This window comes from Salmo trutta, chromosome 31 (genome assembly GCF_901001165.1).
Source record: "Salmo trutta chromosome 31, fSalTru1.1, whole genome shotgun sequence".
Classification (NCBI taxonomy): domain Eukaryota; kingdom Metazoa; phylum Chordata; class Actinopteri; order Salmoniformes; family Salmonidae; genus Salmo; species Salmo trutta.
This window is the reverse complement of record NC_042987.1, coordinates 36,640,830-36,654,188: the sequence shown is the minus strand read 5'-3', so window position 1 is coordinate 36,654,188 and position 13,359 is coordinate 36,640,830. Positions and strand designations below refer to the sequence as shown.

The window sequence follows — 13,359 nt, the reverse complement described above, 5'->3', positions numbered from 1 at the left end:
TAACAGTAATAACAGTATAACAGGTATAACAGTAATAACAGGTATAACAGTAATAACAGTAATAACAGTAATAACAGTATAACAGTTTAAACAGTAATAACAGTAATAACAGTATTAACAGTATAACAGTAATAACAGTAATAACAGTATAACAGGTATAACAGTAATAACAGTATAACAGGTATAACAGTATAACAGTAATAACAGTATAACAGTAATAACAGTATAACAGTATAACAGTATAACAGTAATAACAGTATAACAGTATAACAGTATAACAGTATAACAGTATAACAGTAATAACAGTAATAACAGTATAACAGTAAAACAGGTATAACAGTATAACAGTATAACAGTATAACAGTAATAACAGGTATAACAGTAATAACAGTATAACAGTATAACAGGTATAACAGTATAACAGGTATAACAGTATAACAGTATAACAGTATAACAGTAATAACAGTAATAACAGTAATAACAGTATAACAGGTATAACAGTATAACAGTAATAACAGTATAACAGTAATAACAGTAATAACAGTATAACAGTAATAACAGGTATAACAGTATAACAGTAATAACAGTATAACAGTATAACAGTATAACAGTAATAACAGTAATAACAGTAATAACAGTATAACAGGTATAACAGTATAACAGTAATAACAGTATAACAGTAATAACAGTATAACAGTATAACAGTAATAACAGTATAACAGTAATAACAGTAATAACAGTAAAACAGTAATAACAGTAATAACAGTATAACAGTAATAACAGTATAACAGTATAACAGTAATAACAGTAATAACAGTATAACAGTATAACAGTATAACAGTATAACAGTTATAACAGTATAACAGTATAACAGTAATAACAGGATAACAGTAAAACAGTAATAACAGTAATAACAGTATAACAGGTATAACAGTATAACAGGTATAACAGTAATAACAGTATAACAGTAATAACAGTAATAACAGTATAACAGGTATAACAGGTATAACAGTAATAACAGTAATAACAGTAATAACAGTATAACAGTATAACAGTAATAACAGGTATAACAGTAAAACAGTAATAACAGGTATAACAGTAATAACAGTAACAACAGTATAACAGTAATAACAGTATAACAGTATAACAGTAATAACAGGTATAACAGTAATAACAGTAAAACAGTAATAACAGTAATAACAGTATAACAGTATAACAGTATAACAGGTATAACAGTAATAACAGTAATAACAGTATGACAGTAATAACAGTATAACAGTATAACAGTATAACAGTATAACAGTATAACAGTAATAACAGTATAACAGTAATAACAGTAATAACAGGTATAACAGGTATAACAGTATAAAAGTAATAACAGTATAACAGTATAACAGTAATAACAGTAATAACAGTATAACAGTATAACAGTATAACAGTATAACAGTAATAACAGTAAAACAGTAATAACAGTATAACAGTATAACAGTATAACAGGTATAACAGTAATAACAGTAATAACAGTATAACAGTATAACAGGTATAACAGTATAACAGTAATAACAGTATAACAGTATAACAGTATAACAGTATAACAGTATAACAGGTATAACAGTAATAACAGTAATAACAGTAATAACAGTAATAACAGTATAACAGGTATAACAGTAATAACAGTTATAACAGTATAACAGTATAACAGTAATAACAGGTATAACAGTAATAACAGGTATAACAGTAATAACAGTATAACAGTATAACAGTAATAACAGTAATAACAGTATAACAGTAATAACAGTATAACAGTAATAACAGTATAACAGTATAACAGTATAACAGGTATAACAGTAATAACAGTAATAACAGTATAACAGTTATAACAGGTTAACAATTCAAGGCTGCTTTATTAAAATGGAATCGTCTTTCATATTCTTTGAAGGATCTAGAAAAAAAGCATGAGCTGACGCACACCCAAACATTTTGCGGAGGTGCTGACCAACGGAGAGCAAACTGCACAAAAATAAAGAAAGGAATTTGCTCCCAACAATCCAATGGGCAAACCCAACAATCAAATGGGCAAACCCAACAATCCAATGGGCAAACCCAACAATCAAATGGGCAAACCCAACAATCCAATGGGCAAACCCAACAATCCAATGGGCAAACCCAACAATCCAATGGGCAAACCCAACAATCCAATAGGCAAACCCAACAATCCAATAGGCAAACCCAACAATCCAATAGGCAAACCCAACAATCCAATAGGCAAACCCAACAATACAATAGGCAAAGGCAACAATCCAATGGACAAAGGCAACAATCCAATGGACAAACGCAACAATCCAATGGGCAAACCCAACAATCCAATGGGCAAACCCAACAACCAACGTTTCCTCAAAGCAGTGCCCTCTCCCGGAGTGCACACTGCATATTCTTTGAAGGCAAAATGAGGACACCCTTGAATTGTATTGCTGCTATTTTGTACAAAAAAAAAGCAACAATGGTTGTCGTAAATAATGCAGAACTTCCAGAATCTAATTTCAGTCAGCAGTCATTGAGTGTTGTGTACTGTATATACTGTATCTCTGCTATTTCTTTGTGAGAGTAAAGGACATTTAGAGTTAAGGGCATTTAGAGTTAATTTAGAGTTAAGGACATTTAGACTTAAGGACATTGGTCTAACCCACCTGAACTGTGGACCTCTTTTTATCAAGCCGAGTTCCTGTTTCTTCTGTGGGGAGTGTACCTCTGCTATGCTGTCCGGACTGTACCGTCAGCCTTCCATGAACCACGCTACATGACTGTTGCCATATACAATGAACTCCTCATATCGGCAGTATTCCACACCATTAGGTAAGTAATACGGTCACTAGTGAAAGTCTACACACCCCTTGCACAGTCTTCACATTTCACTGTGATAAAATGTAATCTATCAAGGGATTACATTCAACAACAAAAAATCTTAACGATCTACACACCCTACTCCACATTTTCAAAGTTAAAGAAAAATTACAGAAAAATGTCCTAATTAATACAAATGTAAAATTACGATGTCTTGATAGCATGTCTTCACACCCCAGAGTTAATATTTGATGGAAGCACCTTTGGCAGTTGTTATAGATGTGATTCATTTTTAATAAGATTCTACCAAACTTGCACAACACTTAGGGCAACGTACAGTGCATTCAGAAAGTATTCAGACCTTTGACTTTTTCCACATTTTGTTACTTTACAGCCTTATTCTAAAATGGATTAAATCGTTTTTTCCCCCTCATCAATCTAAGCACAATACCCCATAATGACAAAAGTAAAACCAAGTTTTTAGAATTTTTTGCAAATGTATAAATAAAAGTATTCAGACCCTTTACAAGGGTACTTTCTTCTTAAGGCTAGGGGGCAGTATTCGGAAGTTCAGATGACTGACGTGCCCAAAGTAAACTGCCTGTTACTCAGGCCCAGAAGCTAGGATATGCACATAATTGTGGTAGCATTGGATAGAAAACACTCTGAAGTTTCTAAAACTGTTAAAATAATGTCTGTGAATATAACAGAACTGATATGGCAGGCGACAACCTGAGGGGAATCTATCCGGAATGTCTTTTGTTTTTAGATCACAGTCCATTCAAATGCTTGTCTATGGGATATTCAAAGGATTTCCTCCCAGATTGCAGTTACCATGGCTTCCACTAGATGTCAACAGTCTTTAGAAAGGGTTTCAGGCTTGTGTTTTGAAAAATGAAGTAGCTGTAGTTTTTCAAGGTGGCTCCCATTTTGGACTGTAGTCTTGTGGCGCGCGTGGATGAGGGCGCGCACTTCGTTATTTATCTCCGGTATTGAACATACTACATTCCGTCTTAAATTTTAACCTTTATTTACATATTAAGGTACCTGAGGATTGATTAGAAACGTTGTTTGACTTGTTTGGATGAAGTTTATTGGTAACTTTTCGGATTCCTTTGTCTGCATGTTGAACGAGTGGAACGGGTGGATTACTGAATCAAACGTGCCAACTAAACTGACTTTTTTGGGATATAAAGAATGACTTGATTGAACAAAACAACCATTTGTTGTGTAGCTGGGACCCTTGGAATTGCAAACAGAGGAAGATCTTTAAAGGTAAGTGATTTATTTTATCACTATTTCTGATTTTTGTGATCAAAATCAAATCAAATGTATTTATATAGCCCTTCGTACATCAGCTGATATCTCAAAGTGCTGTACAGAAACCCAGCCTAAAACCCCAAACAGCAAGCAATGCATGTAAAAGAAGCACGGTGGCTAGGAAAAACTCCCTAGGAAAAACTCCCTAGAAAGGCCAAAACCTTGGAAGAAACCTAGAGAGGAACCAGGCTATGAGGGGTGGCCAGTCCTCTTCTGGCTGTGCCGGGTGGATAATATAACAGAACATGGTCAAGATGTTAAAATGTTCATAAATGACCAGCATGGTCAAATAATAATAATCATAGTAGTTGTCGAGGGTGCAACAAGCACGTCCGGTGAACAGGTCAGAGTTCCATAGCCGCAGGCAGAACAGTTGAAACTGGAGCAGCAGCACGGCCAGGTGGACTGGGGACAGCAAGGAGTCATCATGCCAGGTAGTCCTGAGGCATGGTCCTAGGGCTCAGGTCCTCTGAGAGAAAGAAAGAGATAAAGAGAGAATTAGAGAGAGTATATTTAAATTCACACAGGACACCGGATAAGACAAGAGAAATACTCCAGATGTAACAGACTGACCCTAGCCCCCTGACACATAAACTACTGCAGCATAAATACTGGAGGCTGAGACAGGAGGGATCAGAAGACACTGTGGCCCCATCCGAAGATACCCCCGGACAGGGCCAAACAGGCAGGATACCTCAGGATGCCTCCGCTGGTTTGGAAAATGTTTTCAATGCTGGTGTATGCGGGGCGCTGTCCTCAGATAATCGCACGGTATGCTTTTGCCGTAAAGCCTTTTTGAAACCTGACAACGCAGTTGGATTAACAATAAGTTAAGCTTTTAAACAATGTAAGACACTTGTATTTTCATGAATGTTTAATATTACGATTTTTGTATTTTGAATTTAGCGCTCTGCAATTTCACCTGATGCTGTCGAGGTGGGTCACTAGCGTCCCACCAAGCCCAAAGAGGATTTATTAAAGCACCTTTGGCAGCAATTACAGCCTTGAGTCTTCTTGGGTATGATGCTACAAGCTTGGCACACCTGTATTTGGGGGGTTTCTCCCATTCTTCTCTGCAGATCCCATCTCAAGCTCTGTCAGGTTGGATGGGGAGCGTCGCTGCACAGCTATTTTCAGGTCTCTCCAGAGATGTTCGATCGGGTTCCAGTCTGGGCTCTGGCTGGGCCACTCAAGGACATTCAGAGACTTGTCCCGAATCCACTCCTGCGTTGTCTTGGCTGTGTGCTTAGTGTTGTTGTCCTGTTGGAAGGTGAACCTTCACCCCAGTCTGAGGTCCTGAGTGCTCTGGAGCAGGTTTTCATCAAGGATCTCTATACTTTGCTCCGTTCATCTTTCCCTCGATCCTGACTAGTCTCCCAGACCCTGCCACTGAAAACAATCTCCACAGCATGATGCTGCCACCACCATGCTTGGTATTGGCCACGGGATGGTATTGGCCACGTGATGAGCGGTGCCTGGTTTCCTCCAGACGTGATACTTGGCATTCAGGCCAAAGAGTTCAATCTTGGTTTCATCAGACCAGAGAATCTTGTTTCTCATGGTCTGGGAGTCCTTCAGGTGCCTTTTGGCAAACTCCAAGCAGGCTGTCAGCTGCCTTTTACTGAGGAGTGGCTTCCGTCTGGCCACTCTACCATAAAGGCCTGATTGGTGGAGTGTTGCAGAGATGGTTGTCCACAGAGGAACTCTGGAGCTTTGTCAGAGTGACCATCGGGTTCTTGGTCACCTCCCTGATCAATGCTACAGACATTTTTTGGTACCTTTCCCCAGACCTGTGCCTTGACACAATGCTGTCTCGGAGCTCTACGGATAATTCCTTCAGACTCATGGCTTGGTTTTGGCTCCGACATGCACTGTCAACTGTGGGACTTATATAGACAGGTGTGTGCCTTTCCAAATCATGTCCAATCAATTTAATTTACCACAGGTGGACTCCAATCAAGTTGTAGAAACATCTCAAGGATGATCAATGGAAACATGATGCACCTGAGCTCATTAGTTGGGTCTCATAGCAAAGGGTCTGACTACTTATGTAAATAAGGTATTTCTGTTTTTTATTTTTTTAAATGTCTAAAAAACTGTTTTCGCTTTGTCATTATGGGGTGTTGTGTGTAGATTGATGAGGAAAACATTTATTTAATCCATTTTAGAATAAGGCTATAACGTAACATCATGTGGAAAAAGTCAAAGTGTCTGAATATTTTCCAAATGATCAAAATTGCTTAACATTCAGTACATTTTGTTGGAAGTCGTTGATAGTAAAAAGTTAAGAGGGAAACTCACCGTAGTTGTCACGTTTGTCAAAAGGAGAAGCGGACCAAAGTGCAGCGTGTGTGTCGTTCCACATTTTATTTACACTGTAAACTATGCAATACATAAATAAACTGAATGACAAAAAACAATAAACTGAATGACAAAAACAACAAACCGTGACGCAGAGGTGAACATACACTGACTCAAAGATAATCTCCCACAAACCCAGGTGGGAAAAAAAAACTACTTAAGTATGATCTCCAATTAGAGACAACGAGGACCAGCTGCCTCTAATTGGAGATCATCCCAAACAAAACCCCAACATAGAAATACAAAACTAGAACCTGAACATAGAAATAGAAAACATAGAAGAAGAAGAAAAAACCTGTCACGCCCTGACCTACTCTACCATAGAAAATAACATATTTCTATGGTCAGGATGTGACAGTAGTCTTCTGAAAACCTAACCCTGGGATAGAGTTGTATTTTTCATTGAGACAATTACACACATTTATTTAACCTTTATTTAACTTTATTTAATTGTAATGCCGAAGATGACTTTCTAACACAGAACCCAAACCGGCTGCGCAATCGTGTGCTATCGTGCATAAATGTATTTTGTCCCCTTACACCAAACGCGATCACAACACGCAGGTTAAAATATCCAAACAAACTCTGAACCAATGACATTCATTTGGGGACAGGTCGAAAAGCATTAAACATTTATGGCAATTTAGCTAGTTAGCTTGCACTTGCTAGCTAATTTGTCCTATTTAGCTAGCTTGCTGTTGCTAGCTAATTTGTCCTGGGATATAAACATTGAGTTGTTATTTTACCTGAAATGCACAAGGTCCTCTACTCCGACAATTAATCCACACACAAAACGGTCAACTGAATCGTTTCTAGTCATCTCTCCTCCTTCCAGGCTTTTTCATCTTTGAACTTATATGGTGATTGGCATCTACAAGTTCATAATATTACCACGACAACAAGCAAAACAGTTCATCTTTCAATCACCCACGTGGGTATAACCAATGAGGAGATGGCACGTGGGTACCTACTTCTATAAACCAATGAGGAGATGGGAGAGGCAGGACTTGCAGCGTGATCTGCGTCAGAAATAGGAATGACTTCTATTTTATCCCTTGGCAACGCAGACGCTCGTTGGTGCGCGCGAGCAGTGTGGGTGGAATAATTGAATAACATAGATTCCTAAATATATTTTGCAACGCTCGCGCACGCGACGCGAGCACTGTAGTCAGGGTATAAGAGGTGGTGAGTGTTCCTGAATAGTCCAGTCTCAGTCCTGACTTAAATCTGAAAATGTCGAGACAAGGTTTGAATATTCCCAATGGGCAAAAACGGGTTTAATCAACGTTGTTTCCAGGTCATTTCAACAACAAAAATGATATGTGATGACATTGAATCAATGTGGAAAACTGATTGGATTTGTAAAAAGTCATTAACGTAAGAGAATTTCATCTTTTTTTCACCCAACTTTTTACCTAAATCCAATGAAATAGTGAAATGTTTTGTTGATTTCACGTTGAATTCACATTAGTTGACAACTCAACCAAATGTAAATCAAAACTAGACGTTGAACTGATGTCTGTGCCCCGTGGGTTGCTGTACATCAATGACTCCTAACCAAATGTTCTGAGTTTGAGCAAATTTGACAAAAACAATGGATATATGTTACCCTTTAGACTTGTGCATAGTTAGAATCCTATTCCAAATGATTCCCAGCTATAATGGCTGCCAACAGTGCTTCCAAGTATTATCTCTGGGGTGTGAAGAGATACGCAATCAAGACATCTTCGTTAAAAAAAATGTATTATAATAATTTTGAACATTTTCTATAATTTTCTTTCACTTTTAAAATGTAGAGTAGGTTGTATAGATATGTACGGGGGAAATATAAGTGAATGTGAAGACTGTGCAAGGAGAGTAGACTTTTACTAAGTATTTGAGAGAGAGAGAGAGAGAGAGAGAGAGAGAGAGAGAGAGAGAGAGAGAGAGAGAGAGAGAGAGAGGGGAGGCGTATACTGTATATGCCCTTACAACTTTTTGCCCTTATAGTTTATATCCATAATCAAGAAGAGATATAGGCAGGAGAATAACAGGAGCAGAGTAGAGCGCTCCTTCCCATCAAACAAATGAATAGTGTCAGCAGGACAACTCGGATAAGCCCCTTGAAAGGAGGTGGATAGTATTATGCCTGCACCAGGCAGACGGTGCAAAAAATCTTCCAAGGCTTAAAATAAACTCCTTATACCCTGTTTGCAACTGTCTCTCTACTGTTATCTGCTGGAAGCGCTGACACTGGCTTGATGAGCCTCCTTCTCATTTGACAACTAGGAAAACTACAAGTGTGTGTGTGTGTGTGTGTGTGTGTGTGTGTGTGTGTGTGTGTGTGTGTGTGTGTGTGTGTGTGTGTGTGTGTGTGTGTGTGTGTGTGTGTGTGTGTGTGTGTGTGTGTACTCCAGGAACTGAGGCTGTAGTATGTACAGTATGACCATAAATAAGTCCAGAGAGTCTATTGCCATGCTTATTTCAGAGAACCACGTCAGAGTCATCAGAGAGCAGCCAGGCTGCTGGAGCCCGGCGATAAGAGCTGGCTGAGTTTGTCTAAGACAGGGAAGGAGAGAGGGAGGGAGTCGTGATGTTTATTTTTCAACCCACTGCCAAAAACACCCTTTGGGATGACTAATGTGATTAATGAGGTTGAATCTCATTATCGGGGGAGCAGTTGACGAAGGGGTGGTGGGACATCGACCTCCCCGGGACCTTGACCACCATCCCTCAGCGTCGTGATCCCCATTGAATCAGTCGAGGATATGAAAATTCACCTGCCTCGTTTGAAGGTTTGAAGTTTGATGATGATTAATATTTCATAGACCACTTTAGTCAGTCACTCCACCCAGCAACTTTAATAGGACTTTGTAACGATAAATGGTTTTTGTTGCGGTGTTTTGTGGTGTTCCTAACGTCTGGTATACTCAGAGCATTTGATATGATCACATTCTTCCATTCTCATTTCGATTCTAGATCCTTTTTTTTAATGATTTTATTTTTTTAAATTATTCCGGGGAAACAAAGTGGATACAATATAAGCTAAGCATCATATCTTATAGTTAAGAAGTTTGAAAGATCCTGAAAAGTAATTCTGAAAAGTATTTATTTTTTTCACATGGCTAACTACCAGGAAGTTTGAAAAGACAGGCTGAGTGGGCGGGGAGGTTATATTCATGAGCTCACCTTAACTGACAGCTCTAGTCCTATGTCAAACAACTTGGATATAGTGAGCAGTGTTGCAGTAAAATCACCTCAAGCAAATTTGGTGTTACACAAAGCAACTCAAACAACATTGAAATCGCATCAGTGATATGATCTCCCGTTTAGCATTTCTCTTGTGACACGGTTCACAGCAGCACTGACGGATGTGTTGACATGACAACTGCGTTGGAGTTTTGAACGACTTTATCAACGTAGAAGCAACAGTCATTTTTCATATTTTGATCTGGTTTCCTTCAAATATCATCCAATTTAATGAAAAACATGACCTTTAAATACATTTTTAACAATCTATGAAATGTTTTTTTATTACACAACTTGACAAATATATATATATTATTTATTTTTTACCCCATTGGCGGCGAATCAATAATCAACAAAATAGTAAAACAATCACTCAAACCAAAAATAAAGAGTTCAAAAGAGCATCGAAATATGACATTGAAACAATCATCAAACATCACATACTCACCCACACCGATACTATTGACACTAAAAGGACAGTAAAAAAGAGCAACATCAACAATGATCATCCAGGTCTATATGTGATTAAAAGACTAATAAAAACGTTTAGACAAATATGTGAAAAGGATGTAAATAAACAACCGCAAAAGATAAAACAGTTTAACAAGAGTATTCTTTTTTTTTACCTTAAACATAATCTATAAAAATCAAATCATTTATTAAGTCACACACACAATACAATATAATGTCAAACAAAAAAAGTATTAAAGTTACGATCGTGAAAATGTATTGTTAAAACGAGAGGCTGCCCGGAACTTTAATTTAAAGACCCTCGCTCCCTTCAGTCTCAACGTAGACTTTGATCTGAAGCCATTCTTGTGATTATTGTGATTTTTCTATTCATTGTAAATGTTTGTAGGCTTATATAGCAAATTGTATCTATGATCGTATATCCATTTAGGTTTTTTTATATGTTCTATTTATATCTGTAAATCAACCAATGATATCAAGCCACACCTGGACATTATTACAGAGACAACTAGTGACCCGCATTTTGTCATTATACCCTGATGAAGACAGCTTGTCTGTCCAAACGTTGGTCGTTAAATTATTACATCTGAGCTGAGTGTGATGCTTTTCTTTTTCAAAAGCTACGACAGCAACATGCTTCTAGAAAGTTCTATGAATGAAAAGATATAGATTTGAAGAATGAGGGATGGTTTCCCAGATACAGATTAAGCCTAGACCTGGACTAAAAAGCATTCTAAATGGAGATTCTTCTCTGCTTTTTTAGTCCAGGACTAGGCCAAATCCATGTCTGGGAATGGCACCATGCTAGAGCTGGGTCCAGATTCTACTACCTTTTGTTAGAGGTGCTGCAGATGAAGTTGAGCTCCTCTGTGTCAGGCAGACTGACCCACTGGTGACGTCCATCTTTCTCTACCGCCCCAGTTCTCCTCACTCCGGTTTTCCCACAGTCCTCCATGACGGTCCCGTTTCCCAGAGCCCAGTTGTGGTAGCAGGTGGACTCTCCACTGACCCAGAACCAGAGGTTCAAAGTGCAGGTGAAGCGCATGCCCAGCCACACATGAGGAGTGGAGGCTCTCTTGGCCTGGGCCTCCACCCATCTCTGGACCTCGTCAGAGTGGACAGAGACCAGGTCGTTGTGGTGCTCTCTGCAGTAGGCCAGGGCGTCTTTCCACGTCTTCTTCTGATTAATCAAGATCGCCTTATCTGAGAAAAAAAAACGAGTTTGGGATATTATAACACAGGCTTTTTCAAACCTCTCCTCGGGGACCCCAGCCATACCATGCATTTGATCTAGATCGAGCACACCTTTCAACTAATCATCAAGCCCTTGAATCAGGTGAATCAGGTGAGCTAGGTAAGAGCTATAACAAAATAGTTGAAATGTCTAGGGGTTGCAGAGGAGAGGTGTATAACACACATTCAGAGGTGTAGCTGTAGTTTACTATAACTCAGCGACATTAGAGATGCCATAAACAGAGGAGGGGGTCACTCACTGTAGTAGCAGAAGAAAGGTCGTTTTTCATCACACTTCTGACAACCCCAATGCCCTGAATAGTTCATAAATGTCACAGCGCAGGTCTGATTCCCTCCTGTGTTATCGTGTTGTCTCTCATGCCAATTTCTGAATGAGCAGTTACTCTGGTCCGACCACTTCCAGGAGCTTCTGAACAGGCCAATCCACACACTATGACCACTAGCCAGTCTAAATATCTCCTCGTTCTCAGTCTGGTTCCTCACACTGGCCAGGTCTGTGTGATTCTCCCTACAGTACATCTGAGCATCTCTCCAAGTCATCTGCGTATTATTAATAAAATTGAATTTCGTACCAGAACTGTTCAGTCTGTCATAGCAGATAAATGCATGTGAATTGTTGCAATTAGATTTATTCCATTGGCCACCGTTGCTCATCATCACACAGTGCTCGTTCCCTCCCCTGTTATTTGGTTCGTCTTGTTGCCAGTTGAAATATCTCTCACTGCAATCATTGTCTGACCACTGCCACTCTCCCTTCCAGTCTCCCTTCTTTAACCCTATCCAGGCTGCTTCAGTATAACCACTATGTACAGCTTTCATCTGTCTGTCCAAGTCCTCCACGTTGTCTATGGTGGCCAGGTCCGTGTACTTCTGTCTGCAGTAACTCTGTGCTTCAGTCCAGGTCTTATTTTGGTTCACAAAGTGATACTCGTCATGAGAGAGGCATGTTGCAGATGAACAGTGTCCCGCTAGAATGCCATATACCTCCACCTCACACAGAGTGAGAATGTTGTTATCGCCATGGATGATCACACTGACATAGTGTCCCTCCATCTCATTACACTGGAAGGTCTGGTTCTGTACTGTTGTGATGTTGGAGATGACTGCACATATGGGGTTGTTGTTGCCGTTATTCTCCAGTGAATTACCAATACGAATCTCTGCACCATTGAGCCTTGCAGGATTGCTGTTTCTGTTGGTGATTACAACAGTAGTCACTTTGTACACATCCAGCAGGTTCACTCTCCACCAGGGGCAGGCCTCGTCCTTTGTGTGGGTGCAGGATCCGTGGTCGGCGTTTGGGTCTTTGTTCCCGTCAATGGCATTAGAAGCTTTCACATGATTAACATCAACATTGTACTGTGATGACTGAGTGGCCACTCCTTGTAACGCAACGTTTACTGTTGAGGTACTGCTCATCTGGGCTAATAACGCAACTCCCATTAAAGAGCAGAGAGATAGACTCCACTGCATGGTTAGTGGTGGAGGCTTCATTCAATCTTCTGTTCGATTCAGTCTTCTGTTCGATTTGAAGTTCTCTCTGTGTCTCTCTCACTCGTTCTGTACATCCGTCACCTTTACTTGCCAGTATATCATCCTATGTACACAATGAAACTCTTTCATGATTCATATCCTGGGATGTACAGCCTGCTGTGCCTAGCCAGATCTTTATCTATGCTATACAAAGTGTAGTTTGACTACATCCTGTTTTTTGGGGGTTTTCCACGCCATTGGTTGCGCCATGCAAATAATGGATTTTTTTTTTTTGTGGTAACGGGGTGAGAGTGTGCATCCCTCTCCTATTCAAATAGCTTTCTACTCTTCCTCTTTCAAATCATTTAACCAATGACCAATACTCAGTGACCGAAACTCATTGAGTCAGGG

At 39.2% G+C, this 13,359-nt stretch overlaps 2 protein-coding genes across 2 annotated transcripts in view; one reads left to right on the top strand and one right to left on the bottom strand.

Moving 5' to 3' along the window:
- The window catches only part of LOC115170141 (probable G-protein coupled receptor 158), a 113,752-nt gene that overhangs the window by 96,147 nt on the left and 4,246 nt on the right, over positions 1-13,359 (top strand). Inside the window, exon 8 of the mRNA XM_029726471.1 lies at positions 2,715-2,853. Coding sequence (XP_029582331.1) covers positions 2,715-2,853 — 139 coding nt within the window. The remainder of the gene's footprint in view (positions 1-2,714; positions 2,854-13,359) is intronic.
- On the bottom strand, positions 4,609-12,974 carry LOC115170142 (C-type mannose receptor 2). The gene is made up of 3 exons (XM_029726472.1): positions 11,715-12,974; positions 11,052-11,424; positions 4,609-4,630 (listed from the first exon to the last, which is right to left on the bottom strand). Exons 1-3 carry the CDS (start codon positions 12,967-12,969, stop codon positions 4,615-4,617), a joined length of 1,644 nt encoding a protein of 547 aa, XP_029582332.1. The 5' UTR covers positions 12,970-12,974; the 3' UTR covers positions 4,609-4,614.